General features: G+C 43.8%; 2 protein-coding genes across 2 annotated transcripts in view; one reads left to right on the forward strand and one right to left on the reverse strand.

Moving 5' to 3' along the window:
• The window catches only part of LOC137857764 (uncharacterized), a 150,423-nt gene extending 136,772 nt beyond the window's left edge, over positions 1-13,651 (reverse strand). Inside the window, exon 1 of the mRNA XM_068684701.1 lies at positions 11,001-13,651. Coding sequence (XP_068540802.1) covers positions 11,001-13,651 — 2,651 coding nt within the window. The remainder of the gene's footprint in view (positions 1-11,000) is intronic.
• EXT2 (exostosin glycosyltransferase 2) overlaps positions 1-20,627 on the forward strand; it is a 77,588-nt gene extending 56,961 nt beyond the window's left edge. Inside the window, exons 11-14 of the mRNA XM_068684704.1 lie at positions 3,171-3,314; positions 3,888-4,016; positions 5,189-5,271; positions 17,816-20,627. Of these exons, the coding sequence (XP_068540805.1) occupies positions 3,171-3,314; positions 3,888-4,016; positions 5,189-5,271; positions 17,816-17,954 (495 nt within the window). The 3' untranslated portion in view covers positions 17,955-20,627. The remainder of the gene's footprint in view (positions 1-3,170; positions 3,315-3,887; positions 4,017-5,188; positions 5,272-17,815) is intronic.
• The last annotated feature ends 1,806 nt before the right edge of the window (positions 20,628-22,433 follow it).

Consider the following 22,433-nt stretch of genomic DNA (forward strand, 5'->3'; position numbering starts at 1 on the left):
CTCAGAGTGGAAGGGGCTCTGGGAAGAGAGAAGAAATGCTGATTGACTGCATTTTCTTTAATTTGTAGAAGATGGTCAGTGTTTCATTCTTATGATATTGCCATTGTAGCTTTGGAAACACTGGTTGTTTTTCAGTTTATACAACTAGAATATTTTAAAATTTCAGTTAGCTCCTGAAGTTGCATGTAATCACTAATATATAATACATTTTATGCATAATTGTTGGAGTATATTCTGGAGAATGAATCACTTTTCCTTCCTGTTGGCTACATGTAGCTGTTGTAGCTGTTTTGATGGTATAGAGAAATGAGCAGAATAGTTCTGGTTAGGAAGTAGAGAGACTGTAGGCAAGTGAGGGTGAAGGCTATTTTAGCTAGGCTGAATCTCCATGTCTCTTGGGGAATTTGACTTGAAAATAAAAATCGTTATTTTCTCTTGGTGTCTTTCAAAAGATTTTTAGTAAAGCTGCCGAGTCAGAGCTTTTATCTGATTTTTCATCTGGGAGATCGTTTGTCCAAAAATATTTATATTCAGTGCTGTCTAGCAGAGTCATTGGAATAGCGTTGTCTGCAAAGAAGCATACCTCCTCTTCACTTGGCAATATGTTTTTCCCTGGATGTGTCCCTTAGCAGTATTAACTCAGGCCATCCTTCTTTAGTCTGTGAAAGCTAATAAGATCACTGTCTAAGATGGAATGTATTCCTAACAGACTAATAAATTACAGGCAGCCATCAAACAAGAAAATGGACTGTAGTACAAAATAGGGAGTAGTATAAAAATCATTACCACAATTTCTATTCTGAAAGCTTCCTTATAAGCAGTAGCTGTACATAATAATTTTGGCACAAAACATTTGTATGGATTTGGGCAATGAGCTGGATGCAGCTATTTGGAGCCTTTCCCGGAGTTACCATTGAATGAGCTAGTGATGAACGGTAAGAAGAAGCCAAGCTTTTCCTCTGACTTCGATAGCATTACTTTTAAAAGGAATCTTTGTTTAATACAACTAAGTTATTTTTTAGATGCAGCAAACTGACAATTTTCAGAGGCCAGAATCAGGGTAGTGTTGAGCTTTACCGTGATACAAAGAAATCTGTATTGGTAACATGCATTAGAGTTGGCTTTTATTTTGTTTGGACTCTTTAAGATGACACTGACAGCAAAAAGTAGAAAGAATATGAAGCTGCCGATGAGTGTTGTGAAGGCACTGAGGTCCCTGGGGAAGCAGTAGCTGAGCTTAATCTTTCCTTCAGCTGCGTTTAATATGCGTGTTGTTCCCTTTACAAGAATTCTTAGCCCAGTATGATACAGATCCGTACTGCTCTGTCAAATTCTTTGCTGAGCCTCAGTAGCTCAGGTGGTGCTGCATTCCAACAGCTGGGAATTGGGCATTTTGAGAGTCAAATATATATATATAATCATTACTTTTAGAGTCCCAGAAAGTGAGGAATCAAGTGTTGGGAGTGGCTATGCCTTTGTCCTTTTGCTAAAAACACTTATTAGTGTTTTTAACATCGTGTCAAAATAGGTATCTAAAATCTCTCACTAGCTTGTCTTGAAAACAGTCTTTTTTTTTTTTTTTTTTTTGATAATTAGTTGGTGACGCCAGCTTGTAACACATCCAGTGGATCCTATTTCTTGAGCTCCAAATCATCTTTGCTTTCAAGAGCCCTCTGCTAGATGGTTGTCCTGTCTAAGTACTATCCAAGTACCTGTACCTTACAACTGTCTAGAAAGATTGATTTCTGGATAAAGTACAAGTCAGAGAGTCAGAAGATCTGGTTCCCATTCTTGTTTCCTGTCTGATTTTTGGCAGGCTTCCTCATCTGTACGTTTGAAATAATAACTGCTCTCATCATGGGATTTTGAAGCTATGTTAACTGACAGCAATAAAATGTGTTGAGATGGATAGATGAAAAAAGGTATATCGTAATGCAAAATCACAGAAATGTAGATAGAGAAGCAGTAAATTAATGCTGATTGTTTTATCATACTACTTCGACCATATACTTGCACAGAGTCCTTATAACCCAGGCCTCCCAGCTGAAATGTGCTGGCACCTGGAAGGTGCCCTAAGCAAACTGCTGGCAAAGTGAGGTTTGCTGTATCATGGAATTACAGATAACACTTTCTATACTGTAAATTCAGCTGTAGGGTTCCTTTGTTTTTGTTCAGGGAAGAAAAGGTTTGCTTGGGATTTGCCCCTTAGGGATTTTTTGCTGTTGTTGATCATGCATGCACGATGAAATTTGGGTATGTGTTGGAACTCTTGTGACTTAACATTGTATGTTAGAGAGTCAAGACTTAGTTTTCCAACAAATCTAGCAGTTATTTGAATCAAAATAAAGGATAAATTTTGAATTTGCAAATAGAATAGATAAATACTAACTTCATTATTGATCAGTTAAAGGCATATGGTGTATTTAGCAAGCAAATAGCATCCAGACCCCTTTTAATAATTATAATCCTTTCTCCATTTTTTCCTAATGCAAAAATTGTCCATTATTTAATGTGGCCAGCAGTGTGGAGAACTGAGGTTGCGTTAATGATGCCCTTCTCCTTGTTCTTGTCTACTGTGTTTGATCCTGTAGTCAGCTACAAAATAATGTATGGAGTGACAAGGATGGTATCTTGATTGCATCCAGCTGTCTGGAACAAGTCAAGGGCAAAGAGGCCTTCCATGTAGCAGCAGATCCATACAAGCACCCACTAAAGAATACCAGAAATATTAAAATATAAGCCTGTTTTAAGCCTATTTCTATCAAAAGAAGCAGGTTGGTTAGGTCCAAAGCCAGCTGTGAAAGTAGTTAGGTTGTAGCCATATAGTTAACATCAGAAGTTGCATTTTAATCGTACTTTGATTTAATTAGCATTAAAATCTTCTTGAATAGCCAGTTGTATTTCTCCACAAGAAGGAAGTTAGCATGGCTTAGTGGCTGTTTACTCTGGAATGTGGCATCCTTGAGCTGTAGGGTCCTTCCAAAGCAAGCTTGTTTTTTTCCATACTTGTTCAAGGCAGCCACTGATTTCAGAAATTAGGACTTAATGAGGATTGTGGTCTTTGTCCCCCTGTATTTCTGCCTTCCCAAAGCAGAGGTTGTATCTGCACATTCGTGTTTGCTTGGAGTGCAAGCCTGGTTAGCACAATGTCATGTCTTTGTTCTCTTCAGGTTTGGCGTGAGTTCCCGGACAGGTTGGTTGGATATCCAGGTCGCCTGCATCTTTGGGACCATGAGATGAACAAATGGAAATACGAATCAGAATGGACCAATGAAGTCTCAATGGTGCTCACTGGGGCTGCGTTTTATCACAAGGTATCTGTAATAGACAACTTGTAGTATACAACTAGTATACATTATGAACGACTCTCTTAAGGAGCTTTATGTGTTTTTGTCATTCTGTGAGTGTTTTGTGGTGCCATAATTTTCTACAACAATCTGAGAACTAACTGCAAACTTTCCCTAAGCTTCTTTCTCTTTCTGTTGCTGTGGAAACAAGTGATTTCTCCACACCTGCAAAATAACTTACCTTCAGGAACTTACAGAAGAACTCTTGTCAGTTTGCATGACTGCTAAGTACATAGTGTATTTTGCAATTAATGTGGCTATGGAGCTAGGCATTTAGGAAACAAACAAACAAAACCCACAACAATTGTAAAGAAATTCGTGTGCTGGTCAGGAATGGAATAATTTTGCACTTAAGCACCCAAAAATGATTCTCTTGTCTGCTAGAGCAGACCATCTGAAGGCAGTGTCAGTTGGCCTGTAATCCATCCTTAAGTGCCTGCTGTTCAGTGACTGAAACATTTAAAAGTCTTAAAATTACTGTATCTGTATTTAAAAAATATCTGTATTTAAAAATTCTCTTCTTCTCCATCTGTCATGCAGTATTTCAACTATCTTTACACATACAAAATGCCTGGAGACATCAAGAATTGGGTGGATGCTCATATGAACTGTGAAGATATTGCCATGAATTTCCTAGTGGCAAATGTCACCGGCAAATCAGTCATTAAGGTAGGACTTCTCTGCAGTTTAGCTTTACAAAGTTTAAAAACACTTGCGTGTTCACGTAAATTCAGTAGTCTTGAATATATTATTTAATCTTCTCTCTTCTCTCGTGTACCTCTGGTATGGTGTCTCATTCTTCCATAGTAATAAGTCCCTTTTATAGTAAAACTTCTGTGCTAACTAGGAACACAGAATTTTTTTATGCCATTTGCTTCTGGTGGTTATTTTAAACAACTAGATGAAGTATGAAGAAGGTAATTTAAATGATAGCCACACCAACATACATGTATTTTAACTATTTGAGATGACTTAAGGAAAGAAATAGCCAACTGTCTACAGCTCTCTCTGTCGTGGACTGGCAACAGCTGATTTATAGGAATGTTAATTGCAAGAATGTTAATTGCAAGATCAGCTTTAAATGAACTTTTTATCCCTGAATTAATTTCCTGACATGTTTCGACACGTTTTCAAGTCTGGACATTCACTCTGTACATTCATTTCAAAATGTGTCAACTTGGAATGAGATTTAGAGGCCACCAGGCGTTACTTCAATTAGCAGGGTCCACTTTCCCATCTGTCCATCATCATTTACTGGGACTGGTGGCTGCACTTCCTAAAAAAGTCTTTAGAAGATAAAGTGTGTGTTTTTGCTGAAAAAGGTTTTGAGCTGTACGAGGGCACAGGCAGAGTAATTTGGCACCTCTGTGCGATTCGGAGAGCCTTGCAGAGTTTGCCAGTCAGCTATTAACTGGAGTGAGCAAAAGAGCGCCTGTTGGATTAACGTTACGGTGAAGTATGGGAAGCTATATTTCATCGCTGTTATGGCTGCAAGAACAAATGGTGTTTATACAGGGACCTTGGCAGTGAGAAAACAGTCATTAAACAGGAATTAAGGAGCTTGTCATCGCCACTTCTTTTCAGTTACAGAAGGAAAAACCCCTCCAAGCCGTTTTTATTGGGCCCCTGTGAATTTTGCAGTCAGCCGGGCCAGATGGAGCTGAATGGAGGAATGGAGTGGCTTTTTTTTTTTTTTTTTAAACAACCCCCCCACCCCCCCCTTGGTGAGACAGCTCAGTTTACACTGCAGGCATGTTCAGAGGTATTGTGCTGCTCTCTGTGCAAGGAGATTAATGTCCCTTCTGTTGATATTTGATGGTATCTGGCGTGCCTTTGTGCAGGTGACCCCACGAAAGAAGTTCAAGTGTCCAGAATGCACAGCAATCGATGGGTTATCACTGGACCAGACACACATGGTAGAAAGGTGAGTGACCACCCTTTATTTCTCGGATTGCCTTTTTCTGAGTGCTAGAATTTTATTCTGTGTCTCATTAAATTAGGATCAAAATGTTCACTTAAATATAAATGCTCATAAAATAAAATGCTTGTTATTTTTTTTTAATGCTCATGAATAAAAATGCTCATTTAAACATAAGTGATTATATTTCTGTAAAATAGTAATTTTGAAAAAATGTCTCATGGATGTGATCATTTAATCAACATAAGTCATTCCCACAAAGGACGATGTGACAACAAAAAGTGGACTACTACAAGAAAGGGCTTCAGAAGGGTACCATTTTTAGCAGATTTTGCTGTAAAGCTTATAGTATGTGTATGAAATTCAGGTGGTTGGCATTATTTTCAATACTGCCACATTTCTGTTCCATGATGGAACTTCAACTGTAATGAATATGAGATTTATTTATTTTTTAGTCCAGACAGTTGTTAGCTTACCAAAGACTGATTGACTAATAAGGATATTAATAATGCTAGTTGAATGGATGTTTGTACATTGTCATTCTGAATCACTTTGTTTCCATTACTAAAGGGCATTTGCCTGCACAATTGCTTGTGGCACTTCCTAATAACGGCAGCAATACTTTTATGAGAAATTAATTTTGAAATGAAGTATGTATTTGCAAAGAAAGAGTTCAGTGAAATACTGAAAGTCGGTTAACCAAAAGTGTTTCATTCCCTGCTTTACAGTTTAATGGCTTCCTAAGATTGACCAAGCACTAAGCTTCCTTCTTCCTTGGCTTCTGAATACATAAAGTGAAGGAAAGTTTGTTCACTTTCATAAAGCTATTGGAAACCCTTGTTTGAGAACCCTGAGAATAAGTGTACATAGTAATTATTGGTTGAAATTCACCTAGAACCAATAAAGGCATTTCCCCTTAGGCTTCTTTAGGCTGTAGCATCTCCCCTGCAATCTATGGGAAAAATCATTTGCAGCCATAGAATTGACGGGGTAGGTAAGCAAAGGTAGCTTCCATAGTGCTGGAATGCACCAGCAGAAGAGATGACAAAGTAAAAACAAACCTGCTGTGCATTTAAAATAGACTTTTATTTCTGAACTGAGAGAAATAACATGGATATCTTACCAATTAATGTAGTTACATCTTAGCAATGAGCTTTTTTTTCTCTCCATCCCTGCAGTACTCAGCAAATTTAAAGTGTTGTATTTGTCTCCTTGCCTTTTGCTACAAAAAGGATATTTATGTATTGAAATTTTGTCCAGGGGCTTATTTGTAAGAAGAGTATATAGCTCTATCTGATGTGTAGACACATTAAACAATACACACAAATACATGGTTTGTCTAGTTGATTTTTAACTGAGCATGATGTTGGGCATTGAAGAGGATAACCACCAAGGTCAGTGACAAAGTGTTTGAACTGGATGTATAATGAGGCTAGATTAAAAGTAATAATAATAATAAAAAAAATAAGTTGGATGTAAAAATGGTTGAATGGTTGGATGAAGATGGTAAAAATTTCTCTGCAGAAAACTTCTTAAGGAAGGGGCTGGAAGCTCTGTAGATCTTAAATGTTAGCTGAAGGAAGCCCAGGAGGATATTGTTTATCTAGCAATTCAAGCGCTGGCTTACAGGATGGGCTCCCTGAACCCAGTCGAGCTTTCCGATGATCGTAGTAGTAGCATTACAACACCACGTAGGAATTTCAGTCACGAACTAGGTTCTCATTAAGGTTAGCACTGTAAAAACAGAAGATGAAAAAGTGGTCTTTGCTCCAGAGTGCATTATGATGCGGGCTAAAGGTCACGCTTCCATGTCTCCAGCAATTCTCGTATCCTCAAAGTAAAATGTCATTGACAGTTTATTGAGAACACGTTTAAACTGTTGCTTTGCTTCTCCTCTGCAGTTTCTAACAGTGGACATAACTGAGGTGCAAGAAATGCTAGGTAGACTGTAAATCCACATACTTTTTTGTATCCAGCCAAAGCTGTAAATACTGCAGTGGAGTCTGGGTGCAGGAGGGAAAGCTGTGGGCATATACAAGTCAGGTGTTTTCAGGCTTCATTTTGAAGATTGATAATATAAAACCTTCTCATCCCACTTGTGTTAATTATCTACCACTCAACTATTATCTGCCTTCAGCATTTTGACACTCAGCAGAGACAACAATGGAAAGATGGTGCAGTGGTATGGTTGAATTGTGTCTTAATTTAAAGGATTTTTTTTTTTTTTTGACCAGTAGTGAAGATATTTACAGCCAGTCATGGGAAAGCCAACCCTGCTATTTGTCCTGCTGTGCAATTTTTCCGAGATAAATAAAATACTTAAGTCCTCAGGGTTATTGAGCTCCATCATTAAAATACATTAACTAAAGGAAGCTTTGAACCAAGAATCCCCTTCTTGCCCTGGGTTAGCCTTTACATCAGGTCTCAGAAAAAAACTTTAGAAGGATCTCATAATCCATGTATTTACAGGTGTTGTTTAAGTAGCAACAAGTTTTCTGCCTTTAGCAACTTTGCATCTGGCTCTCAAAAAATTGAGAACTTTATAAGATGCAGCCTAGAGGGCAGCTGTCTGTACAGTAAATGTGGCAAGAGGCTGAGCTGCTTCTGCAGCTACACTAACACAGCGTCTTATTTAGGGCGTGTAAATAAATAGTTGTTGAAGTCAAAATAGGAAGACTTGCCCCTAAGAGGCAAACTGGCCAGGTTACGGTTGACCAGAGGCTGTAGGTGCAGAGTTACCCTCCCCAAAAATATTTTAAGGGAGAGGAAGCTGCTTGAGAGACCTTAACAAGAACAAGGCTGATCCAGTCTGTCAGGGGCAACAGGGCTCCCAGTTTCTCAGTTCACACCATCTTAATTCCTTGTTGAGCACAACCGTGTATTGTCAGCAGAGCAAGGAAAAGATGAATAACTCGGGGAAGCAAAGATGCCTCTCTCAGTATGAATTTGCAAAATATCAGCACAACGAAGACAAACACCTACCCTTCGTATATGATGACATGTTTTCTTTTCTTGGCTTCCTACCTCTGTGTGTTTAATGTGCTGGATGGCCCTTCTGTTTTATGTGGTCCAAAAGTGGCAAATGCTTTGGCATTTGAGTGATTTAGTTCAGTGCAGGAAATGAAATTTTTGGAAAGAGGCAGCTTTCCTTCGAACACACTTTGTGGTTTATCTGTGACATTTCTTTCATCCAAAAAAGCTGCTTCTGATATTTGAATTTGACGTTTCCTGAGGACCAGCTTTTCCAATTCAGCCAGAATGCTTAGAACATGCTTTTTTCCATTTTTTTCACGTTATCATTTCTTTAACAGCAAAGCGGTTTGTTGATGGTTGAAGATACTGTACTGGTATGCTTGAATGGTTTTACCACCAGAATAATTTTAGCTGTAGAGGGATCCCGTCTTGATATTTTCTCCTGAGACCTCATCTTTGGTTTAGCAGTGCAGCCTGTGGAGGGAGGTCAGTTGTCTCCTCTCTCCCTCCAGCTTTGCCTTTTTCTCTGAGGTGCCGCTGGGTTCGGGCAGCAGGCTGAGACAACGAATTCATTTCGCGCAGGCAGCCCAGCAGCTGTGACATTACAATGCCTTTAAGTCATTACTGGCAGAGGCAGGATTTGAAGCAGTGGAGAAGAAGCCAAATCTCTGTGTTTACCTCTATTAAATATTTTATTCAAGTATCGCCCATGAAGTCATTTTCTGACTCTTCTCAGGCCAGGAAAGGGCTTGAAATATGTCCATTATAGCTTGAAACAGCTAGGTAGGGATGTGCCATTCTTCAGCTTGGGCTCTGTGTTTTTCAGTCATTTACTCCAGTTAAGCAGGGAGCCACAGGATGCTGAGAGGCTGAGGAATTAGTTTTGAAAACCAGTTTTGCTGTCCCATCTACTTCAAACGAGTGTTCGGGCCAGCATTGAGCAGTCCCCATCACAAAACTGTCACACTCGGTTGCTGTGATTGACTGGCTCTGCTCAGGAAAATTATCCTGGAGCCGCAGTGACCCCCTAACCCTTCGAAGGGGTCGGGGAGGGAGTGCAGTGGTTGTGGGGCGAGAGACCTGCTCCAGGACCGCCTGCAGCACAGCAGCCTCTCTAGCCGAGTCAAAGCACTCGTTTCTGTTTTGTTTTCTCTTTTAGTTTCTAAACAGGGGAAGAAACGTGACCCTTTTTCTTGTACCTGTCTCTGGTGCGTTACATCTAAGGGACTGTCATCATGATTCTCGGTGTCTGAAAGCTTTAAGAGCTGCATTATGAAATAGGGAGCGATTGTGAGCTAAGTGCTGGCCAGGGTGAGATTAGGCACGTTCTGCTTGCCTTGCTTCCACAGGTAGCATGTCTTTCAGTGAAAGAGTTAAAGGAGCACTGGAAGGTTAAACATCTGCTTGCTTGCTTCTTGGAGCATACGGCTGCTCCCTTCCACAGCATTGCTGACACCCGGGATTATTAAAACTGAAAGAGTCGTCAGCGGTCTAATCTTTATGCTAATGGGAGGCCTCACTGCCCAGTATCTCATGATTTAGACAAAATAACCTAGCTGGTTTTGTTTTATAGCTTTTTATTCAGCTTCACCTTTAAGTTACAGTATAATCAGTGCTACCTATTGTCGTGGTTTAACCCGGCTGGCAGCTAAACACCACGCAGCCGTTCGCTCACCCTCCCCCCTCCCTCTCTGGGACGGGGGAGAGAAATGGAAAGTGAAGCCCGTGAGTTGAGATAAAGACAGTTTAATAAGACAGGAAAATAATAATAACAAAATAATAATAAAAATAATAACAATAATAATACAATGGTGATAATAGGAAAGTAATAATAGTATGTACAAACAAGTGATGCACAATGCAATTGCTCACCACTCGCTGACCGATGCCCAGCCTAACCCCGAGCAGTCCGGCCCCTTCCCCCCAGCTAGCCACCCCTATATATTGTTTAGCATGACGTCAGATGGTATGGAATACCCCTTTGGCTAGTTTGGGTCACCTGTCCTGGGTCTGTCCCCTCCCAGCTCTTACTGCACCCCCAGCCTGCCCGTTGGCAGGACAGAGCAAAAGGCTGAGATGTCCTTGGCTTGGTGTAAGCACTGCTCTGCAACAATTAAAGCATCGGGGTGTTATCAGCACTCTTCTCATCCTAAGCCAAAACACAGCATTCCACCAGCTACTAGGAAGAAAATTAATTCTGTGCTAACTGAAACCAGGACATCTATCCACCCCTTATTCCATACCATTTATGTCATGCTCAGGTTACACTCTTTTCCATACATTCTAATTAGTCACCTATAGTAATCATGGTAGTGATAACATACAGTATAATATACTATTTAACATGGTACAATTCAGTTCATGGGCTATTCTCACCCAGTATTAAATCTCCTTGAGGTACACACCGGACCTCTCCGTTCTTTTGCATCACCCACCAAGTGTATCCAGGTCCCTGAGCGAAAACAATTCCACGAATAGGTTTGCCTTTTCCTGAGGCAGGAGTAGCCCAGACTGTTTTACCCAGCATATTTTTTACATGCACTACAGGAACTTTATCCCCATCTACAGTACGTAATAGGTTTGATTGGGCAGGTCCAGCTCGGTTGGTAGATCCCCTAGTATTGACTAACCAGGTGGCCTTTGCTAAATGCGTATCCCAGTTTTTGAACGTCCCAGCGCCCATTGCTTTCAAGGTAGTCTTTAACAGGCCATTGTATCGTTCAACTTTCCCGGAGGCTGGTGCATGATAGGGGATGTGATACACCCATTCAATACCATGTTCTTTGGCCCAAGTGTCTATAAGGTTGTTTCGGAAGTGAGTCCCATTGTCTGATTCTATTCTTTCTGGGGTGCCATGTCGCCATAGGACTTGCTTTTCAAGGCCCAGGATGGTGTTCCGGGCGGTGGCATGAGGCACAGGATATGTTTCCAGCCATCCGGTGGTTGCTTCCACCATTGTAAGTACGTGGCGCTTGCCATTGCGAGTTTGAGGGAGTGTGATGTAATCAATCTGCCAGGCCTCTCCATATTTATATTTCAGCCATCGTCCTCCATACCAAAGAGGCTTTGACCGTTTGGCTTGCTTGATTGCAGCACATGTTTCACAGTCATGAATAACCTGTGCTATAGCGTCCATGGTCAAGTCCACCCCTCGATCACGAGCCCATCTGTATGTTGCGTCTCTACCTTGATGGCCTGAGGTGTCATGGGCCCATCGGGCTATAAATAATTCACCTTTATGCTGCCAATCCAAGTCCACCTGAGCTACTTCAATCTTAGCAGCCTGATCCACCTGCTGGTTGTTTTGATGTTCTTCAGTAGCCCGATTCTTGGGCACATGAGCATCTACGTGGCGTACTTTCACAGCCAGGTTCTCTACCCGAGCAGCAATATCTTGCCACAATGCAGCAGCCCAGATGGGTTTGCCCCTACGCTGCCAGTTGTTTTGCTTCCATTGCTGTAACCATCCCCACAGGGCATTTGCTACCATCCATGAATCGGTGTAGAGATAGAGAACTGGCCATTTTTCTCGTTCAGCAATGTCTAAAGCCAGCTGAATGGCTTTCACTTCTGCAAACTGACTCGATTCACCTTCTCCCTCAGCAGCTTCTGCAACTCGTCGCGTAGGACTCCATACAGCAGCCTTCCATCTCCGATGCTTCCCCACAATACGACAGGACCCATCAGTGAACAGGGCATATTTCTTTTCATTCTCTGGCAACTGGTTGTACAGTGGGGCTTCTTCAGCACGACCCACCTCCTCCTCTGATGATATCCCAAAGTATTTGCCTTCTGGCCAGTCCATGATCACTTCCAATATTCCTGGGCGACTGGGGTTTCCTATTCGAGCCCGCTGAGTAATCAGTGCAACCCACTTGCTCCATGTAGCATCAGTTGCATGATGCGTAGAGGGGACCCTTCCCTTGAACATCCAGCCTAGTACCGGCAATCGGGGTGCTAGGAGGAGCTGCGCTTCAGTACCGACCACCTCCGAAGCAGATCGAACTCCTTCATATGCTGCCAATATCTCCTTTTCAGTTGGAGTATAGCGGGCCTCAGATCCTCTGTATCCCCGACTCCAAAACCCCAGGGGCCGACCTCGAGTTTCCCCAGGTTCTTTTTGCCAGAGGCTCCAGGTGGGGCCGTTCTCCCCGGCTGCAGTGTAGAGCACATTCTTTACATCTGGTCCTGTTCGAACTGGCCCAAGGGCTACTGCATGGACTATTTCCTGCTTGATTTGTTCAAAGGCTTGTCGTTGTTCAGGGCCCCATTCAAACTCATTCTTCTTACGGGTTACTTGGTAGAGCGGGTTTACAATCAGACTGTAATTTGGGATGTGCATTCTCCAAAACCCCACAACACCTAGGAAAGTCTGTGTTTCTTTTTTGTTAGTTGGTGGAGACATAGCTGTTATTTTGTTGATCACATCCATTGGGATTTGACGACGTCCATCTTGCCATTTTATTCCTAAAAACTGGATCTCTCGTGCAGGTCCTTTGACTTTATTCTGTTTTATGGCAAAACCGGCTTTCAGAAGGATTTGGACTATTTTCTTCCCTTTCTCGAAAACTTCCTCTGCTGTGTCACCCCACACAATAATGTCATCGATGTACTGCAGGTGTTCAGGAGCTTCCCCCTGCTCTAGCGCAGACTGGATCAGCCCATGGCAAATGGTAGGGCTGTGTTTCCACCCCTGGGGCAGCCTATTCCAAGTATATTGGACTCCCCTCCAAGTGAAGGCAAATTGTGGCCTGCACTCTGCTGCTAGAGGGATGGAGAAAAATGCATTAGCGATATCAATTGTGGCGTACCACTTGGCTGCCCTCGATTCAAGTTCATACTGAAGTTCCAGCATGTCCGGCACTGCAGCACTCAGTGGTGGCGTGACTTCGTTCAGGCCACGATAGTCCACTGTTAGTCTCCACTCGCCATTAGACTTTCGCACTGGCCATATGGGGCTATTGAAAGGTGAATGGGTCTTGCTGATCACTCCTTGGCTCTCCAATTGACGAATTAGCTTATGGATGGGAATCAGGGAGTCTCGATTAGTGCGATATTGCCGCCGGTGCACAGTTGTGGTAGCAATTGGCACTTGCTGTTCTTCGACCCTCAGCAACCCCACAACAGAGGGGTCCTCTGAGAGACCAGGCAAGGTAGATAATTGTTTAATGCCCTCTGTCTCTAAGGCAGCTATACCAAAAGCCCACCGGAACCCTTTTGGGTCCTTGCAATATCCTCTTCTAAGATAGTCTATGCCAAGGATACATGGAGCATCCGGGCCAGTCACAATGCGGTGCTTTTCCCACTCATTCCCAGTCAGACTTACTTCAGCCTCCAATACAGTCAACTGCTGAGATCCTCCTGTCACTCCACAAATATAGATGGGCTCTGGTCCTTTATAGCTCGATGGCATTATAGTACATTGTGCACCGGTGTCTACTAAAGCCTTATACTTCTGTGCGCGTGATGTGCCAGGCCATCGAATCCACACAGTCCAATAAACTCGATTGTCCCTTTCCTCCCCCTGGCTGGAGGCAGGGCCCCCCTAATCCTGGTCAGAATCTTCTTCGTTTCTGTGTTTGAAGGATTGTCTGCTGGAAGTTGGAGCAGCAAACTTTTCGGAGAATCCTTTTTTCCTGATTGTTTTCTTTTGCAACTCACGTACCCGTGCCTCTAGGGTCGCGGTAGATTTTCCATCCCATTTCCTCATGTCCTCTCCATGGTCTCGTAAGTAAAACCACAGGGTGGCACGGGGTGAGTACCCACTATATCGTCTTCCTTGTGTGGGTGAACGCCTACCCCTGATAGCTGAGACACTGCTTTGTACAGGTGCGGAGGAGAATAATCTCTCTTCAAGTTGGTGAAACTTTTCAGAAAGTTTCTCCCAGGTGTTCTCTTTCGGTCGTTGGACACTGGTTGGTTCAGGTTGGGGGGAAGATAGATTCTCTTTAAGTTGGTGGACCTCTTCAGACAGTTTCTCCACAGCTGAGACGCAGGCCTGTAAGGAAGAGGAGAGACTTTCTTCGTACTGCCGGAGTTGTTTAGCCGCTTCATCCACTGTGGGTTCCTCATCCTCTTTCCAGGCCATTACTGCCAATGAGCTGGCATATGATGATGGTGCACTCCGTACAAACTTCCGCCACATGGGTCGTGTACACTTGACTGCATCTGGATCTTTGGATGTTTGTGTCTGGTCTGGATCCTCATAAATCACTTCCCGTACGGCTAATTCCCTCAGGTACTGGATTCCCTTCTCCATAGTGGTCCACTTGCCTGGTACACATAAAATATCTTCCTTGAAGGGATACCTTTCCCTCACAGCTGAGAGGAGACGCCTCCAGAGGCTGGTGGGTCGTGCTCCATCTGCAATTGCTTTGTCAATGCCGGCGTCTCGAGCAAGGGATCCCAACCGTCTGGCTTCCCTGCCGTCTAATTCCACACAATTGGCTCCAGAGTCCCAGCACCGGAGCAGCCAGGTGACAAGCTGCTCACCTATACAGCGACCAAAATCTTTTCGCACATCTCGTAGCTCGCGCTCGTTTAGGCTTCGGGTAGTTACTGTTGCTCTTTCGGCATCCTCATCTTCCTCCTCCTGAATCCTTGATGGCCCAGCGTCGTCATCATCTTCGTCATCTCTATACTTAGTTTTGGCAGAAGCCTTACCTGGATTGGCAGAAGACTCTCTGCGTTCTAAACGACTTGAATTTCTGTACCATATTTTCACCTTCTCTACAGGGGCAGCTTGCACTGCTACTGCTCGTTTCTCTGACTTTGTTACAGGGTCTGCCACAGGGATTGGAATGCCCTCTGCAGGGGCAGCTTGCACTGCTACAGCTCGTTTCTCTGACCCCATTACAGGGATTGGAATACCCTCTGCAGGGTCAACTTGCACTGCTACAGCTCGTTTCTCTGACACGGCCACAGGAGCTGGAGCGGCTGCCGGAGCTGGAGCAGTTGCAGGAGCTGGGACTGGAGCAGCAGTAGGAGCTGGAGCTGGAGCGGCTGCAGGAGCTGGAGCTGGAGCGGCTGCAGGAGCTGGAGCTGGAGTGGCTGCAGGAGCTGGGACTGGAGCAGCTTCAGGAGCTGGGACTGGAGAAGTTGCAGGAACTGGGACTGGAGCGGCTGCAGGAGCTGGAGCTGGAGCGGCTGCAGGAGCTGGAACTGGAGCGGCTGCAGGAGCTGGAGCTGGGGCGGCTGCAGGAGCTGGAACTGGAGCGGCTGCAGGAGCTGGGACTGGGGCGGCTGCAGGAGCTGGGACTGGAGCGGCTGCAGGAGCTGGGACTGGAGCGGCTGCAGGAGCTGGGACTGGGGCGGCTGCAGGAGCTGGGACTGGAGCGGCTGCAGGAGCTGGGACTGGAGCGGCTGCAGGAACCGGATCTGGAGCGGCTGCAGGAACCGGATCTGGAGCGGCTGCAGGAACCGGATCTGGAGTGGCTGCAGGAACCGGATCTGGAGCGGCTGCCGAGTCCACCGTAGGGGTCACAGTGGCCGTTGGATCTGTCACAGGGCTTGGAGTGGCCGCAGGGTCTGTCACTAAGTTGATAGCAGTATCAATGGCAGCTCGATAGGCATGAGCCAGGCCCCAGCACGTTACAATGATTTGTGTTACTTTAGAACTGCCAGAATCATGACACCTTTTTTTCAAGCATTCTGCCAGTTTTTGAGGATTTTGCCATTGTTCAGGGGTGAATTTCCAACACACTGGGGGTGCCAACTGCTCTAGATGCCTGCCCATATCCGCCCATACTCCCTGCCACCCACAACTATCCTGCCTCCGGGCACATCTCCGGAAGAGCTTCCCAAGTAGTTGTTTAACTATAAGCAGAATCTGAAGTGCATTCATGAGGCAGAACAACAAGACTATGGTACTCTGAGTATTCCAGAAATATTCAATATCTTGGAGAGCTATTGTGACAAGCTCAGGGGATAAGAGGGTGGTGAAGGAGGAAGGCAGAGTGACCCAGGAGGATACAGGGGTGGTGAAGGAGAAAGGGAGAGTAAGCAAGTAAGGAAAAATATCCTCCCCTTTCCCCTCCACAGATTGACTCCCTAATGGAAAAAAACAATAGGTATAATTGCTAACAGTTTCCAAGATACTGTTTCCAAAGTACAGAGTCGACGATGTTACTGAATACAAATAACAAGTTAGAGTCATGACCAGGTATCTTATCGTCTCATAAGCCATTGCTACAACACACAGCACCATAATGATCTGAAACCAGGGCCCGGAGAGGATAAACAACACGACAGAGAGCAAATACGGAAAATAATGTACTATAATACTCAATTTGGAAAACAGGCGCAGCAGAGTTGAGATTAAAGCAATCAGCATCATGACAAGTGACTATTAAGCAGGTCTAATCCTTACACCAATTTTAGTTTAACACACTCTGGTCAGATCTGCCGTTATCTCAACCTTTCGGGCCCCACGTTGGGCGCCAAAAAGGCTGTCGTGGTTTAACCCGGCTGGCAGCTAAACACCACGCAGCCGTTCGCTCACCCTCCCCCCTCCCTCTCTGGGACGGGGGAGAGAAATGGAAAGTGAAGCCCGTGAGTTGAGATAAAGACAGTTTAATAAGACAGGAAAATAATAATAACAAAATAATAATAAAAATAATAACAATAATAATACAATGGTGATAATAGGAAAGTAATAATAGTATGTACAAACAAGTGATGCACAATGCAATTGCTCACCACTCGCTGACCGATGCCCAGCCTAACCCCGAGCAGTCCGGCCCCTTCCCCCCAGCTAGCCACCCCTATATATTGTTTAGCATGACGTCAGATGGTATGGAATACCCCTTTGGCTAGTTTGGGTCACCTGTCCTGGGTCTGTCCCCTCCCAGCTCTTACTGCACCCCCAGCCTGCCCGTTGGCAGGACAGAGCAAAAGGCTGAGATGTCCTTGGCTTGGTGTAAGCACTGCTCTGCAACAATTAAAGCATCGGGGTGTTATCAGCACTCTTCTCATCCTAAGCCAAAACACAGCATTCCACCAGCTACTAGGAAGAAAATTAATTCTGTGCTAACTGAAACCAGGACACCTATACATTAAGGCATGATTATTTTTGTGTGGGAAAAGGCAGAGCTTCTGAAGAGGTCTGGGGAAAAAAAAAAAAAAAGAGAGAGACTTTTTGTAGAACTTCACTTTCACAAAGGCGTGCATTTTGCAGAGCTGTCGTTATGAGCCAAACTGACCCAAGAGCGGCCCTTTAAGAGACATGTTGGCAGTTAATCTGTTCTGGTTTACAGCATGTACATCGCTCTAAGAATGACTGGAATTCTAGGGGGAGGGAGAGGAGCAGCTTTGACCTCCATGTGCACATGTGCTGCTGCCGGCATCCCCTTGCTCTTCTCCGTGATTAAACGGATAAATCAAAGAACACCAGCTCCTTTTCAGTTCTCTCTGCAATGAGGCTCTCTTTTTTATTGAGTAGTAGCCAGCATGGCTGAAATACCTCCAAGCACACGAGGGGAGGTTGCTGCGTGGTTTTCCTACCAGTTGTGTTGGTGTGGGAGCTGGTAGCCAGCCTAGTTATTGTGGTTCTTAATCATGCTGCTTTCCCTCTCACCAGATCTGAATGCATCAATAAGTTTGCCTCTGTCTTCGGGACCATGCCCCTGAAAGTGGTGGAGCACCGAGCCGACCCCGTCCTGTACAAAGATGACTTTCCTGAGAAACTGAAGAGCTTTCCCAATATCGGCAGCTTGTAACGGCAGCTGTGACACAAACCTGAGTGCTGAAAACACCGGTGGAAAAGGTGCTAAGAGGAACGTGAGGCCCTGAAGAAAAAAAAAACACAAAAACGCTAGGGTGGGTTACACCCACGGGAATCAGGAATTAATGTTGTATTTTAGTATATTGTCTTACCTTTATATTGCACAAAGGTGGAATGGAAAGCTGAACAACTGACTCTCTGTTGCTCACAGAGGATTGATTATATTCATGCGTCCTACCAGAAATGTCAGACACTTCTCCCCAAAGGAGGCTGTGCGCCTGGGAGAATAAGAATAAAACTGAATCTTGCTCTCTGTGGCATGAGCGACCTCTTCTATCGAATGTGCTGCAGTCCTCTGATACTCTAAGCATCCATACATTTGAAACAACTGCCTGGATTGTATAGGTGCTTCCTTTCAGGAGGAGCTTATTTCCTGGGTTATTGGTGGGCCTGCAACGTTTGAGCTAATTGTAGGCTTAATTGAACACCAAACCTGTTTTTCTGCATAGTGGGACAAACGTTAATTTTTTTATACAAAATCTGTGTTTATCACGTGGTTTAAAGGGCAAAACATTTTGTGTTACTTATTTTTTATGTGAATTGAGACAGACAGCAGCTGGGAGGATGGTCTTCTTAATGCAGAGAGACCTGCAGGATGCAGCTCCAAATACTGCAGAACCTTTCTCTCTGCGTAAATCTCAGGTTTTCTGCTGTGTCCATGCAAGAGACCAGGACTGTGTTAAAACGAGTATTTCACAGAGAAGTATATTTCATGTTTGTTTTTCATTAGCAAAACAGAACAGCCAGGTAACAACTCTACATCATAGCCATACATTGGAACGGCAGCTGTGAAGGCAAGTTTTAACATCTGAATCCTCTTCAGCAAGCAGCGTGTTGTAGTACTGACTTGTAAAAACCTTCAATTTACAGAAACTCCCAGTTAAAGCTTTGATGTGCAGGGATATGTGTACACACAAGACACTAACACACACTTGCAAACTCCTGTAAATTACTGTTGGAAAAACTGCTGGGTCTTAGCTTGTGATTTAACTAAGGAACCTATTGCTACAGGCTGCCACTGAAACATGCTGCTTAGGAAGGCTTTTGGAGAAGCTTTACATTTCTGAAAAGCATTGGAGTTGTTTCTCAATACTGAAATTAACCTGAATTAGAAAATTAAATGCAGCAATAATAGAAATAAAATTGCTTGGACCATTACCTCTTGTCCTTTGATGTTAAAGATGATTCCACGTTGGGCTGAGAAAAGAATCTCTTTTTCAGCTCCGCTGATAAAACGTCTGTTACCAGATAAGGGTGATTTGGCTGTCTTTTGAAACCTCCCTTGCTGCCAGTTACAGGGATATCCTCCTCGATGGGCTGTTTTTCTGCTCTGCTATGAGCAGCCTTATTCCTCAGATTTTGCCAAACCCCAAACAATAGGACAAGTGTTAGGCATCACAGTTCACCCCCTCTCCTAAGCTGGATAGGCAGCAATGACAGAAACCAAATGAAAGTCAGGCTAGAAACAGGAAACATCTGCTCCTATTTGTCTCACCCCCACTAAGACTTATCTTATTGCCCAACGCAGTGGATGTGCTGTGAATGAAAATCATATTGGAACAATAGCTCTGAGGGGATGCTTCACTTCATAACTCCCCTGGGATGTGCCTGTAAACTGTATCGTCCGAAACTCTGGGAACGTTTAATTACTAGTAAATGCTTTTCACTGTAGTCTTTGTTTCATTCCGAATTTGCTGTGGGAGGGGGTGTAAGGGAGCTAGGAGGACAGCTTTTGCAGTGACAAAAACTGCTTCAGCACAGTGGGTACGACAAGATCGAGGAAGGTTTGTTGCTTGCTATTTCTCCTTTGCAGTATCGTTTGTTCATTCATGTGAATCTTCCAAATCTTTCCGTTGCTTTATGCCCTGGTGCTTGGGCATCAAGAGAAGCTCAGCACACTTATTCTAACAAGTTCACTTTAAAAGGGTGGCTATGAAAGTGTAGCGGTCACTTGAATTTTAGCCTTTCTTTTGGGGCTGATATATTTTGGCAGTATAACTGAGTTGTAGCATCTTCCTTACACAAAGTTGTGAAGCTGCTGTGATTTCTTGCTTTTTTCTCAGTAAAGCCAGAAATCCACGTTTTGCCCAGCATCTTAAAAGACGTGGAGGATTTCAAATGGTTGGTGGATTATTTTCAGGTGGGGACAGCCTAACCAGCCCTCCTAACCCGGTCTATGGTCTCCAGTCAGTAAAAGGCACCAGGTCCTTGTGTCTGCATCCTGGAGTATCTGAGTGGGTTCCCCTTCCTCAAAACGCCAAGTGACCTGTATCAGTCATGTTTTGCCTTTTAGCACTTTACAGTTAACTTTCATAGCCCTGTCTCACTTACATGGTAATTTTTCTCTGTGCCATAGAGAAAAATGGGCGGTTGACTGGTTTTAAAATAAATAAATAAATAAATAAAATAAAACGGCCTGCTTCCCCACTACATTTATATTTGTTTTGGTTTTGTTGGTTCAAAATCTGTAAAGGTAAGATGTATCTGTATGACTGATTTGGAATGGTTTTGTTGTCAGTTGTTAAATTAAGACCATTGTTAACTTTTCATTGTATATATGTTATCAAAAGAGTTTAACATTTGGTATATTAAAAGGTAAATCCAAGGAGCATTTGTTGTATTTCACTTTCTGAGCCGCGCTGGTATATATCAGGAAAGATGACTGCATTTACAAGGAGAATTGCAATGACGGGCTGTTTTGCTACATAAATCTCTGTTAAACTCGAATATCCACAATGTACTTCAGCAAGACCTGTCAATATTTTGTCTTGCCTACTCGTTCTTCCCTACGCTGAAAGCTCCATAACGAGTGTCTGGCTCCCTGTGTACTTACCACAGGTAGAGAGGGCATCTTGGCATCAGGAAAGATCTCAAAAGGGTTCATTTGTACTGCAGAGATCTCCTGTCCATCCCTTTCATGTGGAAGCTACTGCCACAACTCTTCAGCACAACACGGGAAAGAAACCGAAACTGACAGTGCTGATGAGAAAGTGGATTTTAAATGCCTTACTGAGAGAGAAGACAGAGCAAGTATGATTATTTTCATCACTCTTAAAGAGTTGCAAGTTTAATTTTTGCTAAGACTGCTGCAAAGTATGTTTATAAACTAATATATAGCTCCAAATGTGCCGTACAGGGAGTTCTTGCAATCATGGAGAGTTTCTTCCACGTACTTAAAGCAAAAAAATATTTTGCAAAGTCCTCTTAGATGACTACTATAAACTGAGCTGGTCCACTTACTAACTTCAGGCTGTTCTGGAACAGTTGAGCTGAATAAAAACTAGAGAAATGTTCCACCTATATTGACTTAAAAAAAATTTTTAGGACCCAAAACTTTTGTTCCTGTCAAAACCAACCAGAAACATTGAACACAGAGTTTGGATCTTTCTGTAGCACCTGAAAGGTATCCAATTAGCAGGTAGGCACTTCCACCCTCCTGAAAAAAAAATATATATATATATTTATGTTTATATATATATATAGAGAGAGAGAGAGCATTTGTTCAGCAGAACAATCATCTGGAACGCTTTTGCTTTGCTGTTGAGTTGTGGATCTGTTGGTTGTGTGTCGTGCTGTGTGATCAAATGTATGTAGGATAGCCTAACTTCTTTTTCTGATGCTTGCCACTGCTGTGCCTGAGCAGAGCAACAAACGGAGCACCCCAGTCGTCCTGCTTGGATAAACCAGCATTGTACCTGTTGCTGCAGGTGAGCAAATGGAGAGGAGCTGTGTGGGTGAAAAGAGGGTTGAACAGCAGCATCCTAAGCCCGTGTTTTAGCAGAACAGCCACGCTTTGGAGTCTTGGGTAGCTCAGTACCAAGGCAGAGGACTGCTGGCCTTGACTTTCAGTGCCGGCGTGCTGCAGCCTGTCCTGGCTTGAAGCCATTTAGAGACATTCCTGGTGCACTCTGTGTAATTTCAGCCTGATGGAAATGGCTGTAATGCAGTCCCACCTCTGCTGATCTTCAGGATTGCCCTGTCTGCAGCTTCTTGTGGTCGCTTTGAAAGCGAGTTATGTTTCCCATTAAAGGATAACAGCGACAATTGATGCAATTAAGTGGAGTGGCATGGAGCTCGCAGCACGCAGGGAGTTTTCCGACTGAAAGCAGGCAGCACGGCTCAAAGGTATTCCCTGCAAGGTTGCCTGTTTGCTGTCTTCATTTGTCTGGAAAAGGATCCAGTAATTCTTCTTCAGATTTCCTTTCCTCATGCTAAACGCCTGCTTACTCGCATCAGTAGGAAATGTTCTGTCCCGCCGAGAGCGACAGCTCTGCAATAGCTGGGAGCCAAGAGCAATGCGACTTGGCCGTGGTCTCGTGAGGTCTCTGAACTTGGATCAGGGCTCGGGGCTAGGTTGTGTGAGAGGGGATGGAGAGGATGAGGTGGGTGGGGGCAGGACGAAGGTCATATAAGG

The sequence above is a fragment of the Anas acuta genome, chromosome 5 (genome assembly GCF_963932015.1).
Source record: "Anas acuta chromosome 5, bAnaAcu1.1, whole genome shotgun sequence".
Taxonomy (NCBI): domain Eukaryota; kingdom Metazoa; phylum Chordata; class Aves; order Anseriformes; family Anatidae; genus Anas; species Anas acuta.